Source organism: Orbicella franksi, chromosome 11, assembly GCF_964199315.1.
Source record: "Orbicella franksi chromosome 11, jaOrbFran1.1, whole genome shotgun sequence".
In the NCBI taxonomy this organism is placed as follows: Eukaryota; Metazoa; Cnidaria; class Anthozoa; order Scleractinia; family Merulinidae; genus Orbicella; species Orbicella franksi.
Window position 1 is genome coordinate 23,380,803 of NC_138155.1, and position 17,287 is coordinate 23,398,089.

The 17,287-nt window shown below is 39.6% G+C and overlaps 1 protein-coding gene across 1 annotated transcript; it reads left to right on the plus strand.

Annotated features, from left to right (window-relative positions):
* Positions 1–989: 989 nt before the first annotated feature.
* On the plus strand, positions 990–7,003 carry LOC145503008 (uncharacterized). The gene is made up of 5 exons (XM_081482430.1): positions 990–2,005; positions 2,484–2,790; positions 4,399–4,670; positions 5,263–5,355; positions 5,704–7,003. The coding sequence occupies exons 1-5, from the start codon at positions 1,784–1,786 to the stop codon at positions 5,950–5,952; spliced, it is 1,143 nt and encodes a 380-aa protein (XP_081338556.1). The 5' UTR covers positions 990–1,783; the 3' UTR covers positions 5,953–7,003.
* The last annotated feature ends 10,284 nt before the right edge of the window (positions 7,004–17,287 follow it).

Sequence of the window (17,287 nt, forward strand, 5' to 3'; positions counted from 1 at the left end):
GTGCAATGGCTCGCCTCTTTGCTGTCTTTGTTGCCGGATACCCCAGGCAAGCGACTGATTTCTCGTGTTATCCTCGCTTATTTCTTGCGCGTTTGGTCGTTTAAGCAGTACAAAACTACTGTTGCGTCAAACTTTCCAGCAAGGAACGCGGGCCCACATACGACTGGAAACAAGGGAAAAATTTACACCACCCCACCCCGTGTAGTTTTCTCCTCTCTCCCTGTTACTTTGTTTTCAGTGTCACGCAATTCAAAATAGATCAAAATCAAAATCAAAACCAAAACCGTTCAATAGATAAAGTCCAGAATCTGGGAAATGAAAGAAGGTAGATATGCAAAGACTCTAGCCAAGATTCTGGTCACAGCAATTTTTCTTACGCAAGATATGCAGAGAAATTTTTTACCCAAATTTATAGAGATTTGTATGGAGACACCTTGCTGGTGCCCATCCGTATGGGCACCAACATGGCGGCTGGAAACCAACAGAAACATCTGTCACTGAGTTTTGCTACAAAAGCGTGAATTTATCCCTTGAGGAACTCTTAAACATTAAAATAATACTTTTTCTAAGACATTAACTGTTCAGATAGCCAAATTCCCCGAAATAAGTCACTTTTTTAACCATCATGATAGCTCTCTAGGCTGTCATGTAAATGGCGAGTCACGCAAAAGCTTAGATATTCAAGCGTAGTGTATCACAAAGCCAAGAACCCATTTGGCACGAAAATACGTACGAGTATTAGTTTTCAGCTGCTCTTATACATCATTAAAGTAAACTCTCAGGAAGATCAATAGTTTTGTAGTTTGAATTTTAGTGATGTCATGTGAAAACCAGCTATACTTTCGTACAGCGAGTCATAGTTGTGGTGAAGACTCAAAAGCCTTTTCAATAGCCTGTGTTACTTTGTAAGTTAAGAGACATCAGCTTGAACTGTACTTGTGTGAACTGAGCAAGACCACGAAATTTTTTTCTGGTCTTTTATAATTGCCAATAAATTTTGTAAATTTTCTAAGAACTTGATAAATAACATAAACTTACAGCTGCATGTATTTTGTCGGTGGTTCTAGAAAATATCCCCTCCTTTGGAAGGTTTTGCTTCTTACTTTGCGTTAAAACTTTTTATGGCCTTCCTTTGGGTGGATATGACAACTACATGCACAAAGTGATTGAAACCTTGGCATAATTTTTGATATTTTTTAAACAACATTCAGGGAGGAACATTCAGGGAGGTGACCCTGTAAACAGAGCTGTAGATCTCCCTGTAGAATTAGCCTGCATAGCAGACATTTCCTTACCTTTTTGCGGCAGAGAGAACAAACAAGCAAAAAGGTAAGTGGGTGAGCGAATGAGCGCACCTGGGGTGAGCAAAAAAATGGGGAGAAGTGGGGAGGGGGTGCTCCTTATTGTTCGTACTGGCTCGTAGCTTTGTTCCGGTTCCCTTTCTAAGCTTTTTTGGAAACATCTGCTACAAAGGTTATTCCAGAATCAAATTTAATGCATTACCAAGCAGATGTTTACAATATAAATAAGTAAAGAGGCTAGTCTCCTTTGCAGCTGTTATTAGGGTCATCACACAATGCTTCTTGCCCGCTTGCAAAGGAGACTATTAAGAGACTTGACAACTACTGATCTGTTGTTACACCAAATTCTCAAATCTGAACTTGAAAGAAAGTGTGGCACCCTCTAAGGAGAATTAATGTTTTGACTCTGCTTGGTACTGAACTTGGTACTTCATTTCAGTTCACCCCTTGTGCTCGTCAACTCCTAAACTTTCAAAGCAACCATGAATCAGTCAGAAGCCCCCTTTGCCAGGAGAACTCTGAGGCGGGTTGTAGAGAAGAGGACAGGACAGCACGAATTTTCAGTTGTCACCTATAACATCCTTGCTGACTTTTGGCTACAGCAGAATGTAACGAAAAAAGGCAGCTACAGCTATTGCCCAAATGCCTACAAGTACAAGGGACAAGGAAAAAGATCCCATCGGCATAATCTTTTCATGGCAGAGGTATACAAACAGTGACAGATCCAGTCCCATCGAGCTCCCGAGATCCAAACATGATGCCCTGAAGGGCCTAATAAATTTCCCCTCTTCCCTCACAAGAGAGTCCCTAAGTGTTCTCTACCCCTTTGGTGAAACCTGGATCCAGCACTGCAGATTCTAAACAAATTTATTCCTCAAATCAGGCATGCACCAATGTGAAAACATCTGGTCACAAGTGACCATGCTAAAATTTGAGCACACATCAGTGGTGATTGAACGTGTGCCCAAAGCATGGGTACAACAATAACAATTTGCAGTGAACAATTTCTATTGTTCATGGCACCAATTCTCATACACACAAGTTGTACCAGTCCCAGACATCCTTGTCTCATAAATTTCTAAATTTCAAAACATAAAATAGATGGGTGTAGGATGTACATTATGTTAATTTCACTGTTCAGTTCTACCCAACCCACTTATACCATCTTTTTTTTTTCTTTAGCTCCAATGGCTCAACAGCGATATTATCTGCCTACAAGAGGTAGACACATCCTATTTTACTGAGACCCTTAAAGAGGAGCTGTCCAAGTTGGGGTATGATGGCCATTTTGCAGAAAGATGTATGGGGGAGCCTGAGGGAGTGGCACTGTTTTTCAAGAGGGACAAGTTTCACCTTGAAGGAATGAATAGTTTTCATTTGAATGATCTGGCGGCACGCAGTTTCAAGCAGACTGAAATTCCTAAGTTTGCCGAGGTTGTACTTCTTGCCACCTTAAGACACAAGACTAGCAATAATCTTCTGGTGATGGGTAAGTATATTTTTAATATACATTTACATCACTGGAGATGATGCAATTACATGCAATTTTGCTCAATACTTATTTCCTAAAATTATACAGTCAAAGTTTTGGGAAGTTGTCCTATTACTAGAGATAACATAACAGTGCTATGAGTTTAAGCAAAGCATGATACATGACTTTTGGAATAAACTGTGTGAAAGGAGACAGTGGAATTTCCCACCTTTCAGACCTTCTTCAACTGATTCTGACAAAAAAAACACTGCCTCCTTATATTCCGGGTTCCAAAAATATGACATGGTTCTTGGTAATTTCTAAAGGCAAAGTGTCAACAAGGAATTGCATTGGGTCAATAGATCAGGCTTCAGCTCATCAGAGGTTTCTCATGCAAGGTCTGGTAGCCAGCCAACTTTGTCTAGTTTCTGACCTGAGACCCCTCCCCCACCCCTCTCAACCTTAAGTGGGTAGTCTAAAAGTTACAAATGAGTGTGACCTTAAGACAGTGCCCCCTTACAAGACTGAGAAATGTGTGCTTTTCCATAACATTGCAAGGAAATGCAGTGCTTTTTTGTGGCTGGAAATGCTGTATCTTATAGCAGTAGTAAGAAGCTCTACAAGTATCATGGCTGTGCTCTAGAATCGCCCAGATGCTACAGGCAACTAACTTTTGGCTTTGGGCCATTGGAAAAACTTACTTTTTTCATGTAAGCTCAAGTGCTGGGCGCCCAAGATTTTACAGCTAGGAATCTCTGGGCTAGTCCATGTAATTTTTCTTAGACCACAGCCTTAAGTATGCTGCTGGAACCTCATATCGGTGTCCCCTTGCATTGTCCCCTTATGGGCTTATAGATGGATTTAGGCGAGCTCCTGATTAAACAATTAACCATAAATGGAAAGAGGATATTTTTCCCTGGGTCAGAAACTCAAAAACTGACCAATTCTGAGTAGACAATTGTTTGCGTATGTTGTGTGTTGTTTCACTATTTTTCCTAGTTACATTTTAACAAACAATACCTAAAGAGCGTACCCAAGACTGTAGAAATTATGTACGCAATACATCAGGGACTTCCAAGAGACAATTATGCAAGGAATATGTCCAAAGAAAAGTCAACAACACATCAGGGTTTAATTCATGCGAAAATGTTGCCTTTGCATGTACTCCCTCCCTCTCCCCCAGAGTAACAACCTGGCTTGAGCCTGCAATCCAATCAAAAACCCAGTACCTGGTCAGCGGTCAACTTAAAAAAAAAAAAAAAACAAAGCGACCTCTATGAACTCTTAACCCGAGCCCACAATACAGTCATGTGATACTGGTCAGCAGATACCTTGTTTTGACAGCTGTCAATTAATTATAACATGGATGTCCAATATCAAAGATGTACCTATTGTAATGGTGCTACTCTCTTATTTTTCAAGGTATGGGGCTTGGTATACGGATGGACAGACGTACACACGTACAGTCACATGAACAACCAAAATTTTTGAGATCGATGGGTTACCAAATTTTCTAAGGTATGGGGCTCTGCTCGTGTGCCTTCGGCACACAGGAGCTCCACTATAATTTTACAATAAATGTAGTTGCATACTTTGTTACAACACTGTTCCTTACATTTATTGCAGGTACTACCCATATAGAATGGGGACAACAGCTTAAGTCTGTCTCACAAGTCTGCCAAATAACAATTGTCACTAATGCCCTTCATGACATGGTTAAATCACTCAAGTCAAAAGGTGAACAAGGGAGTTATATTCTGTGTGGAGACTTCAATATTGAACCCCAGTTTCCTGCTTATCAACTTCTAAAGGAGGGGGAACTGACCAATAAGGAAATGACAAGACTTAAAGGTGTTGATTACATAAGATGGGGTCTTGACAGTCTGGCACCATCACAGGTATGTTATTTATCTTTAATGGAGTAATGTTGATTTTAAATACTCTCCTGTTCTCCTTCTTCACAATTAGTATTAAGTACCTTTAAGACTTTTCCCACCCACCCACCCCCCTTCCCCACACACTGCCACAAACCTTATTTTACATCATTAGGCTACAATTAGGGTACATGTGGTTGTTGACCACTGCAAGACTCTCAGATTCAGTTTAATTCAGTTAATTAAATATTTCCACTTAACAAGCTAAATAATTGATAAAAACGTTACTAGTATGCCGGAAGTACTTGTACTTTGTGTGCTTAGATGAACTTTTGTGCAGTGCTGTTCATGTAGTTGTATTGCAATGTTTCAATGCCCATGCTCAATCTTTTCACATTCCTTTTCTTCCAACCTTGCATTGTTCAGAACCAAAATTTAATGAAAGCTTGATATTTAATTTTTACTTTTTGAACAAGTGATTGCATGAATTTTAAATTACAGTAATTTTGCAAATAACATCATGAAACAGTATCTACCTGCACCATGCAGACTGTTAAAAGTCACTGTAAAATCAGATACCAAACTTGTAATTTTTACCTTTATTTTATCCATACAGCTGCTACCAGATCAGGCATCACTTTTAAACAGGACCAAAACACAAATCTGTAATCCTCTTAAGAACCTGCAAAGTGCTTACAAGAGTGTTCTGGTGAGTTATGTACAGAGTGAATTGTAAGGCTGCATGGCCTTCTTGTCTGCACACTCAGCTCTGGTGAGAGTACTCCAGGTTGGGGCCCTTGTGGGAGCATCCCTCACTAGATGCACTTCTAAAAATCCAGTGCTCTTTACATCACCGAGACTCTTTTAACAACTGTAAAATATGCATAATGAGTGCTTAATGTTAGGGTCCAATAACTATATACTTATGAGTATAGACATGCACATGCATATCACCTGGATTTGTGCAGCTTAAATTCAAGACTAGAGAGGTATATTTGACTGGGGGCAGATTTTCATATTTTTGGAACTAGTTAACAGCACATTTTTAATATTTTAGGGAGCTGAGCCTCAATGTACCAATCATGAAGGGCCAGGGTCCATGTGGACCCTAGACTACATTTGGTATGATTCCGTGAACCTGGAGGCCACAGCAGCCTTGGAAACAGTTACCCCTGCTATGATTACACCATACACTGGCCTGCCAAATGAGTGTTTCTCATCAGACCACCTTTCATTAAAGGCATGCTTCAAGTTCACCACCGACAAAAATCTGATTTCTCAGGATGAGCTTCAACAAGGCGTATGAGAGGGTAGTCTTGGGGTTGGGGCTGTTTTCTACTGTATATATGTACAGGTTAAAACTCTGGGTGAAATTCAGTTTTACTTAAAAGGATTTATTAGAAAGATTTATTAAAAGGATGAAATTTTCAAGTTCTTAATTTAAAATCGCAAAGTTCTCCTTGGGCCAGACCTTAAGATGTTTGATTTTTTTTTAAATCCATTGCACAAGGTACCAAGCAGAACAATGTGTAGAAGAATTCAAGAAAGCTAAATTTTCTCATTTTTTACATCTTAAAAGGTGCTTTTAATATATTTCTTTTTAAATCAAAGTGTGCAAGGTAACATGGTGAATTTTATGTACATAAAAGAAAATAAGGCCCAGTTCAGCTGTCATGCTTCTTCTGTGCCAAACTTAATTGCAATTTGGTTTGACTGTAGCACGGTAGGAAAACAACTCCGATTTGGATGTCGTGCCAGATTCAAACCAAATTCAGCATTTACTGACACCTCTTAACAATTCTCCTCCCGACTCCCCATGGGAATGCACTCTCGCCAAAATACAGTAACATAATTTATGAACTTATTTTGTCTTTATCATTTAAAATGTACATCTATAGTTACAACTAGTGTATTAATTAGTGTAATGATGGTGTACGTTTACAGAGAAATTTAAAAGTAATTTAATTGATAATATCACATTATATGAGAGTAAGAATGGTAAATAATAAAACTTCAAATTGAAGATAGCAATTATTCTTTTGGTTTCATTAGGGAACTTTCAACAGAACTCTCTGGTTGATATTCAAATAAGGGTGGGAGTCAGAGAAAGCATATAGTTGTTGCCTAGCTTCCTCAAGGGGGTGATGGGGCATACTCCCCCAGAAACTTGGAAGCATCTTGCAGTCACATTTCCCTTGATACAGTGGAACCATCACCTTGTTAGGTACATTTGGTGGCAATTTTCTACTCTGATACGTAAAGAGCTGTTTTGAATCCAACATTTCAAAACGAAATTCAGCTTGAGAGTGCAAAGGCCAAGTTCCATTACAGAATTTTTCTTGCAATTTTGCACATAATGTTGCCTTGTGTACCATCCCCTGAATTAAATCTGTCTCAACATTATCATTGCAGTAATCATTGCAAAAGATAGAAATTGATTCTACTTTGTACAATGATATTGTAACAGTGCCTTAAAGGTTAGAGACTGCATTTGTTTGCACATGTCTTATAGGACTCGATGTATGAGGCTTAAGTGCTGTGGTTTTAAAGTATGTGCTGGTTTAAATGTATCAATCAATAATTGATTGAATAATTTGAAACTTCAATATCCCTGAACCCAGGCAAAACCCAATAATTTAAACTTTGGAAAATCTTGTTTATGAAATTGTCATCCCAGGGCCAAAAAATAATGGGGTTCAAGAGCCCCATCTTGGAGTCATAGCATACTATCACAAGCCCCTGCTCCCACAGGATAAATATGACACAAAAAGTGACGATAAAAGGAATAATTCATCCCAGAATAACCATTTTGAACACCCTTTGTGTCCTAAGTACCATTTTTACATATCATGATCATTAAAATGCAAAATGATTTACTTGAAGACCCCTCTTTTCAAGTTACCACATTTTCATAATGAAAGTGACACCATGATTTCAAGGCAACTTAAAAATCCCTCCCCCTCCCTAATCTCTCCTGAATGGTGTCAAATCCCCCCCAACTCCTGTTGGGGTCACATCAACTTGGGTATGTCAGGGGGGGGGGGCATGTCTCCAGCTAGTTGGTCAACATAATTTTTTGTTGCCAAGCTTTAGCAAAATTTCCTTTTGGAAGAAATTCAAGATGGCTAAAAATTTCAGAAACCAATTCAATATGTTTACGTCAAATAATGATTTGTCTTGATTTGAGATATTGCCAGGGTACACAGACCCCAGGGGGTACTCCCAGAAACATTGGGTTGGGGTGTGCAGCCTGCTTGCGAAACCCTTATCCTTGCTCTTTATGACGAAAATCTGTTATTTTCCCGACCCTATTTGTGACGTAACCCTCAAATCAATACCCTGTTGCAGAACTGTCTTATAATTAGTTCCCTAGTTCAATCCAATGTTAAATTGCCATTAACATAATTTTTGAAGGGTTTTTGTAGATGGCCCTATTGATAATGACAGAAGTATATCACCTCGAAGCGTCTAAATTCTCTTTATATCATCGGAACTATGCTGGGGTTTTTTAGCTGACCAATCAGAACCACGGAATTTTTTTTGCCCAAATATGGAATCAGCGGATTGAAGGCAAATAATGGTGGCCGCTCTTGGAAACGCTGTGAGAAAGCTCACAAGAACGAAAATTCGAGCAATAAGCCTTGCCGGGAAAGCGCTGTTGGATGAGGACGTCTTTGAAAGGGTCCTATTGATATGCTTCTGATAATGATAAAAAAGTTGCTTCTACTAAAAAACACACCCAAATGAAGACTAGAGTACAATAACCATACCCTACTTATGACCAATATGGCCAAAATCGATACCCTATTTATGACCAAAATGGCTGAAAAACCATACCCCTTGGGGCCGTAATTACCTATATAGCCCAGACCAGAGAGTCCCCCCACCCCCCACCCCGCAAGGGACACAAACTCATTTGGATTTCAAAAACAAGTGTATGCCGTCCAGATATTATCCAGACCCTTTTCTAAAAAAACAAAACATTCTGACACAACATAACGTTTTCGCACATCTTTTGCAAGTGTTTGAAGAAAAAGTACAACGGATGGAGAATTCACGCCAATACGGCCATGTGACACATTAAAATGTTTAAACTTACAACGCTCCCACACACAAGTGAACGAAAAACACACCGTGAAACAAATTAAAGTTATGAGGTACCTTTGTTGTTCTGTTGCCAACATCAGGTCTTCAATGAGTGGCTAAAGAAAGGTTAATTCCATCACTCACCGTCCGCAGATAAATTGTTGCGTATTTCGGCGTCGCATTCTCGCTGAATGACAAGATTAGTGACCTTTCTTGGCAGCGTCTAAATGTCAGAAGCCATTTCCTGAGAATATGTTTGATCCAAAAGTCGTACTATCTAATTATCTGAACTCTTAGAACTTTAAATATACAGCGAAATTTGTTCAATGTCGATAAAATGTAACGCAAAACCTTCATTGCAACTCAGTCCGCCGACAACTCCGCCATGTTCCCCCTGCAACTTGCTTCGCGGCCAAGCTGCAGGCGCCACGCGGCAAATCCCGCTTTTGGCGGGAAACCCGACCACAGTGCGCAACCAGCGCCAACCGTGCTTATTGATAGCGGTTATCGCGAGTATTTGGCTCTCTTAAGTCTCTCTTATGCTTAGTTTTGTTTACAATGGAACGAACAAAAGAAGTCGACGATCCAAGCAACTTTTTTTTTTTGTTACAATGAAATGCTCCAATTTTGAGGATGTGGGATTTCGCTTTGGAACGTACATCATGGTTTGAAACTGTCTCCCTATGCAAAACATCTTGGCGAAATGTCAGAAAAGAAAAGTTGTCATAAGCGATTTGCAGCCAAGAATATTTCGACAGCCGGGTTGACTTTAAAAAGCTGCAAATTTTAGCGCTTCGAATTTTTTATTCCGGAAGTGTTCTAAAAGTAGGTCACGTAGAACACCTTGTACACTACGCCAAAGGAATTTAAAAACGCAACAATCACTTTTTGGGATTGTGTTTGAGGAAAATTCGGTCAGGGAAATCACACGATTATCGTGACGACAAAGTTTTCGAAAGCTCCGTTTACAAAATGTTTCCGTCCACACGAAAACGAAAATCCGACGTTTTCAAATTTCTCCGGTTTGAATACAATTATCGGAAAGCTCCGTTTTCGTGACTGATTAGTGTGAACGGTAGGCTTAACTATAGAAATATAGCTAAATTTTCAAATTTCGCCGGCGTAGTGTGGGTGCTGCCTTACTTTTTACTTGAAAATTCTTTGTCACACTAAGACAATCTGTACAAAAAAGTCTGCGCTTCAAACTAACAAACAAAGCTTACGTGCAGACGTTCGACATCCTTCCTGCGTCGAAAATCGAAGCAGGAAGGAAATCTTAGGTCTGCAAGCAGCCTTCAGTTAGTGTTCGTAAAACCACTTTCTTAAGGAAAGTAATTTTTGGACCACTAAACGCACGACTGGCCTTTTTACACTTGATTTATTTCTAAAAAGACTTTTGGCCGGGTTAAGACTGGAAAATAATAATAATATTATTTCCTTTAATAAGGAAATAATAATCTAAGAAGTCTGATCCTTAAAGAGAACTGAAAGATATGCCGAGAATCGAAGCAGAGATCGGAACAAAGAGAGAAGGGGTGTTAAAACGAAGGGGAAGAGGATAATTACCCCAGGGACACTAGGGCACATGGAAAGTAAGGGATATGGGGGACAGTTGACAACAGTGAACAGGTAAATTGGGGAAGTGGGGAACAGACGGAAGACTGGAATTAGTAGACAGGGAAAAAGGGAATAGTGCGGCCGTAAGGGTAACTGGAGAATATGGGAAGAGGAAAACGTGGGAGTTATGCTAGGATTCACGGTGAGCAGCGACGCATGTGGTCTTTGCCGGGGTGGGGGAAGGAAGCGAAAGAATCCATAACGAGGTGTGGTGTTTTTAATTACCATGTTTTATATTGGTCTAAAGGATGTAAGGAAAGGCAACGCGTGTCTCTTTTGTTTTTGGTTTGGTTTTGTTTTGTTCTTTTTGTCTGAACGTGACCGTGCCATGATCACTAAGTTATATTTCCTCGGAGCTTTCCAGCTATTTTTTGATCTGCTAAATATCTGAATTGTGAAGGGTGCATGATGACGTCATAAGTGTCTAAGTGACCGACTTAACCCTTAAATACATTTTCGCTTAGTGCATATTTCTTTGTCAAAATAACACATAATCTGTTTCATACAGGAGAGAGAAAATATATAGCCCTCTTCAAGCAAGAATAGTTAATTGGTATCTATAACTATAAGCCTTGTTCAATACTAAACGGCACGTCTACAGTTCAGTGTTCTGAACTAATTACGTTTCACAGAAAAAAATAGTGCACAACAAGACTGAGTACGCTTTGAAGACAAACAGCTTCTACAAAGTGCTGCTCTTGTAAGTAACTAAGGAGCTTTAGCAATGACGACGGCGTCTGTTCGAAATTGAATTTATAATTATATTTTACCATCAAAGTTTGCAGTTACCTAGAATTGTTCCGTGTGCCTACATCAGTCTAAAAACATGCTCAGGCTAAACGAAAAGTTTGTCGTCCTGATTCACGTTCTCCAAAATACGGAGAACTTGGTCATTCCTTGCTGTTGTTTGCAGAGGACGGCTAAGAAATTTACAAAGATTTATAATGCACGTGCACAGCCACTACTCTGCTGAATGAAATTTTTCGTTTGGTGACAGTCTCGTTGCCGCAGCCGTCGTAGTTTGCAATGGCTCCCTGAGTTAGTTCGCTGATTGAGACTGCTTGCTGCTAGAGTAGAAGACCCATAGAACGTTTGTAGAACGGGCAAAGAACAGTCGGTTGTTCAGAAGACATCCAAGCCAGAAAAAACATACCTGTAAATGTCTTACTGACGAAAATAACAATGTATTTACATAGCGTCCTGAGTGACTCTAAGATCACAAAATTGCTTCTCTTTAGCCGTTTCATTGCCCTCACATTTCATCTGAAACTATTTCAATTATCTAGGCGGTGTTACTGGCATTCTTTGAAATGTTCCAAATTATGTAGAAAAGATTATTATCAGAAAAGGGTTTCTTTCAGATACATGATACAAGAGTTGATTTTTTTTATCATTCCCGAAGTTTCCTCAAAGTCTATCTAAAGGCCTGCCATTTAGTATCAGTTAAGGACTGGAGAGGATTATATAAATATACTTCCGTACCGTTCTTTTGATTCTAAGCAGATATTGCAAGACTGAACTATGTCTTTATATATTAAAAAAAACGTAAGTCTGTTATAACGTTCTGGACGTATTTTCGTTGCCATGATAACGCGGCTCCAAAACTTAATTCTACCAGCTCCTCTTTCGTTTTTTTTTTATTATTATTGTGACCTTGCTGACGTTTTTCTGCCTCACGAAGCTGACTTTTGGATGTTTTTGGAGGAGTTATGCCACGGAAATTGAAATTGAGTTCAGCTGTCGCTGTCATTATTTTATGAACACGGGTTTTTTTTAATGGGAAATACACCACTCTTAAAATTCATACGGAACTACATTCGGGACCAGACTGGCGTAGAGCCAGACTGTCGCATAAAAGAACAAGTGCATTAAGAACACTCAGGCTGAAATTTGGTCAAAAAGGTACCATATACATAGCTACACATTCAGCCTGAAAGATGAAAATTGTTCTTATACAAAAAAATTAGCTGCCAGTTAGATTATGATGACCTACTAGGGTACAGTACTAAGTGCAGTACTAAATAGATCAATATATGTGTTATCCATTAATTAATTAAAATGTTGTGCTTGCACATTGATTTCATCTGTTGGTAGTCTATGCAGTATTTAAGAACACCTGAAGAACATTTTAAGGCTGATTTTGCAGAAAACACCTGATATATAAGAACAAAATCAGCCTGAAACGCTAAAACACGTTCCTTTTATGCGGGTTTTTACTGTATTTTCCATATCCAGGCACGGTTGTGAGGATATTGATGACGTCACTTCCCGCCTTTTTGCGCTTGTTTTTGCTGTGTAATATTCTCTTTGTAGATCAATCGTGCCAGATTTAAACCAAGAAAATTTCAGCATTTACTGATGCCTCTTAACAATTCTCCTCCCAGCTCCCTGTGGGAATACAATCTCACCAAATTACAGTAATATAATGTATGAATTTATTTTGCTTTTATCATTTACAATGTACATCTATAGTTACAACTAGTGTATTAATTATTGTAATGATGGTGTATATTCACAGAGAAATTTAGTTTAATTGATAATATCAGAGTACATGAGAGCAAGAATGGTAAATAATAAATCTCCAAATTGACGGTAACATTATTCCTTTGGTTTCATTAAATAGGGACATTTCAGTGGAACTCTCTGGTTGATATTCAAATAAGGGTCAGAGTCAGAGAAAGCATATGGTTGTTGCCTTTTTCAAGGGGGTGATGGGACGTATGCCCCCCCCTCCAGAAAACTTGGAAGCATCTTGTGCATGTTTCCCTTGATACAAAGTGGAATTATCACCCTTTTAGGTACATTTGGTGGCAATTTTTTTGGTGAAATTTTAGCTTGAGAGTGCAAAGGCCAAGTTCCATTACAGAATTTTGTTGCAATTTTGCACATTATGTTGCCTTGTTTACCATCCCCTGAATTAAATCTGTCTCACAACATTACCATTGCAGTAATCATTGCAAAAGGTAGAAATTGATTCTACTTTGTGTAATGATACTGTAACAGTGCCTTAAAGGTTAGAGACTGCATTTGTTTGCACGTCTTATACAACTCAATGTATGAGGCCAAAGTGCTGTGTTTTTAAAGTATGTGCCGTTTTTACTGTATCAATCAATAATTGATTGAATAATTATTTCAAACTTCAATATCCCTAAACCCAGGCAAAACCCAGTAATTTAAACTTTCAAAAATTTTGTTTTTGAAATTGTCATCCCAGGGCCAAAAAATAATGGGTTTCAAGAGTCCCACCTTGGAGTCGTAGCATACTATCCTAAGCCCCTGCTCCTGCAGGACAAATATGACACAAAAATTGATGATAAAAAGAGCAATTCATCCCAGAATACCCATTTTGAACATCCTTTGAGTCCTAACTATTATTTTTACACATCACGATCATTAAAATGTAAAATGATATACTCGAAGGCCCTTCTTTTCAAGTTACCTCATTTCCATACAAAAGTATGGCACCATGATTTCAAGGCAACTTAAAAATCCCTCCCCCTCCCTAATCTCTCCTGAATGGTGTCAAATCCCCCCCCCCGACTCCTGTTGGGGCCACATCAACTTGGGGTGTGCCGGGAGGGGTTTGTCTCTAGCTAGTTGGCCAATATAGTTATTTGTTGCCCAGCTTTAATAAAATTTGCAAGGTTTCTTGTTTGGAAGAAATTCAAGATGGCCAAATTTTCTGGTGTGCAACATTTCAGAAACCAATTCAATATGTTTACGTCAAATAATGATTTGTCTTGATTTGAGATGCTGCCAGTGTACACAAACCCCAGGGGGTACTCCCAGAAACATTGGGCGAGGGTGTGCAGCCCGCTTCCCAAAACCCAAACCCTATTTATGACCAAAATTTGTGATTTTCCCTACCCTATTTGTGACTGGACCAAAAATTTGATACCCTATTTATTACCTGACCCTTAAATCAATACCCTGTTTCAGAACTGTCTTATAATTAGTTCCCTAGTTCAAACCAATGTTAAATTGCGACATAATTTGTGAAGGGCTTTTGTAGATTATGAAAAAGTTGCTTCTGTTAAAAACCATACCCAAATGAAGACTAGAGTGCAAAAACACTACCCTATTTATGACCAATATGGCCAAAATCGATACGCTATTTATGACCAAAATGGCTGAAAAACCATACCCCTTGGTGCCGCACATACCTAAATAACCCAGATAAGAGAGTTCCCCTCCCCCCAATGGGACAAACTTATTTGGATTTCAAAAACAAGCGTATGTCCTCTAGATATTATGACCCTTTTCTAAGAAAAAAAACGTTCTGACACAACATAGCCTTTTAGCAAATCTTTTGCACGTGTTTGAAGAACAAGAAAGCTTACAACGGATGGAGAATTCACGCCAATATGGCGATGTGACACATTAAAATGTTTACACTTACAACACTCCCACACAAAAGTGAACGAAAAACATACCGTGAAACAAATTAAATTTATGAGGTACCTTTTCTGTTCTGTTGCCAGCATCATGTCTCAATGAGTGGCTAAAGAGAGGTAAATTCCATCACTCACCGTCCGCAGATAACTGTTGTATATTTTGGCGTCGCATTCTCGCTGAATGACTAGATTAGTGACCTTTCTTGGCAGCGTTTAAATGTCAGAAGCCATTTCCTGAGGACATGTTGGTCCAAAAGTCGTACTATTCAATTATCTGAACTCTCAGAACTTTAAATATACAGTGAAATTTGTTCAATGTCGTTAAAATGTAACGCAAAAACTTCATTGCAACTCAGTCCGCCGACAACTCCGCCATGTTCCCCTCTACAACTGGCTTCGCGGCGCCGCTTAGCGGCCAACCTGCAGGCGCCACGCGGCAAAACTCGCTTTTGGCGGGAAATCCGAGAACAGTGCGCAACCTCCGCCAACCGTGATAGCGGTTATCGCGAGTATTTGGCTCTCTTATGTCTCTCTTATGTTCAGTTTTGTTTACCATTGATAAGCTCTCTTATGTCCAGTTTTGTTTAAAATTGAACGGACAACAGAAGTCGTCGAGCCAAGCAACATTTTTTTGGTTATAATGAGATGCCCCGAGGATGTGGGATTTCGCGTTGGAACGTATATCATTGTTTGAAACCACGGTCTCCCTGTGCAAAACATCTTGGCAAAATATCAGAAGAGAAAAGTTGTCATAAACGATTTGTAGCCAAGAATATTTCGACAACCGGGTTGACTTTAAAAAGCTGCAAATTTTAGCGCTTCGAATTTTTTATTCAGGAAGTTTTCAGTGTTCTAAGAGCAGGTCACGTAGAGCACCTCGTACAACTAGCTCTACTTAGAAAAACTTTGCGCTGCTTGAGAGTTACCTGAAAACTAATGTTTTACATGAAAATCCTCCGTAACAAGAAGACTATCCGTACAATGGAAAAAATCGGCGCCTGAGGCTTCGTCCATGGGAGGAATTTGAAAACGGAAGTTTCACTCTGAAAACCCAGAAATGTTTTCTGCGGCCACACTACGCCAAAGGAATTTAAAAACGCAGCACTGAATCACTTTTTGGGATTGTGTTTGAGGAAAACTCGGTCAGGGAAATCACACGATTATCGTGACGCCAAAGTTTTTGAAAGCTCCGTTTGAATACAATTATCGGAAAGCTTCGTTTCGGTGACTGATTAGTGTGGACGGTAGGATTAACTATAGAAATATAGCTAAATTTTCAAATTTCGCCGGCGTAGTGTGGGTGCTGCCTTACTTTTTACATGAAAATTCTTTGTCACACTAAGACAATCTGTACAAAAAAATCTGCGCTTTATACTAACAATCAAAGCTTTCGTGCAGACGTTCGACATTCTTCCTGCGTCGAAAATCGAAGCAGGAAGGAAATCTTAGGTCTGCAAGTAGGTTTCAGTAAAAACCAAAAGTCTAGTTAGTGTTCGTAAAACCACTTTCTTAAGGTAAGGTAAGGTAAAGTCTGCATGCGAGCCAAGTGGCCCATCAGGCCGGAGCTTATCCCGGTTTCTGTAGCATGAAGCGACTAAGAGTGTTTCTACTCCCCCCTGGATGGGATGCTAGTCCATCGCAGGGTTACCCCCAGCATCAAGTTCGCCGGTACCCATTTATACACCTGGGTGGAGAGAGGCACTGTGAGAGTAAAGTGTCTTGCCCAAGAACACAACACAATGTCCCCGGCCAGGGCTCGAACCCGAACAGCTCGATCCGGAGACGAGCGCACTAACCATGAGGCCACCGCGCCTCCCTTAAGGAAGGTAATTTTTAGACCACTAAACGCACGACTGGCCTTTTTACACTTGGTTTATTTTTAAAAGACTTTTGGCCGGGTTAAGATTGGGACCAAGAAGGTATCATGCCAAGAGAGGAGTTCAATGTTTTCAACAACGGACGGTGTGGCGTGGTGGTTCAGAGAGTTCTCTTCTTCAGAGCGGGGGTACCGGGTTCGAGTCATGGTAGGGAATTAGAAAAAAGGGAAATCAGAAATTCGACGTCAGTGAAAATAAAATGTGGAGTAACATGGGAATAAGGGGAATTTGGTGTTCGGGAGAACTGTGATTAAAATTAAGAAATAAAGGAAATAATAATCAACCTAAGAAGTCTGATCACAAAAGGGAACAGGTAAATTGGGGAAGTGGGGAATAGATGGAGACCTGGAATAAGTAGACAGGGAACATGGGAATAGTGTCGCCGGGTTATCCCAATCGTAAGGGTAACTGGAGAATATGTGAAGAAGAAAACATCGGAATTATTCCATGACGAGGTGTGGTGTTTTTAATTACCATGTTTTATATTGGTCTAAAGGATGTAAGGAAAGGCAAGGCGTGTCTCTTTTGTTTTTGGTTTGGTTTTGTTTTGTTCCTTTTGTCTGAACGTGACCGTGCCATGATCACTAAGTTATATTTCCTCGGACCTTTCCAGCTATTTTCTGATCTGCTAAATATCTGAATTGTGAAGGGTGCGTGATGACGTCAG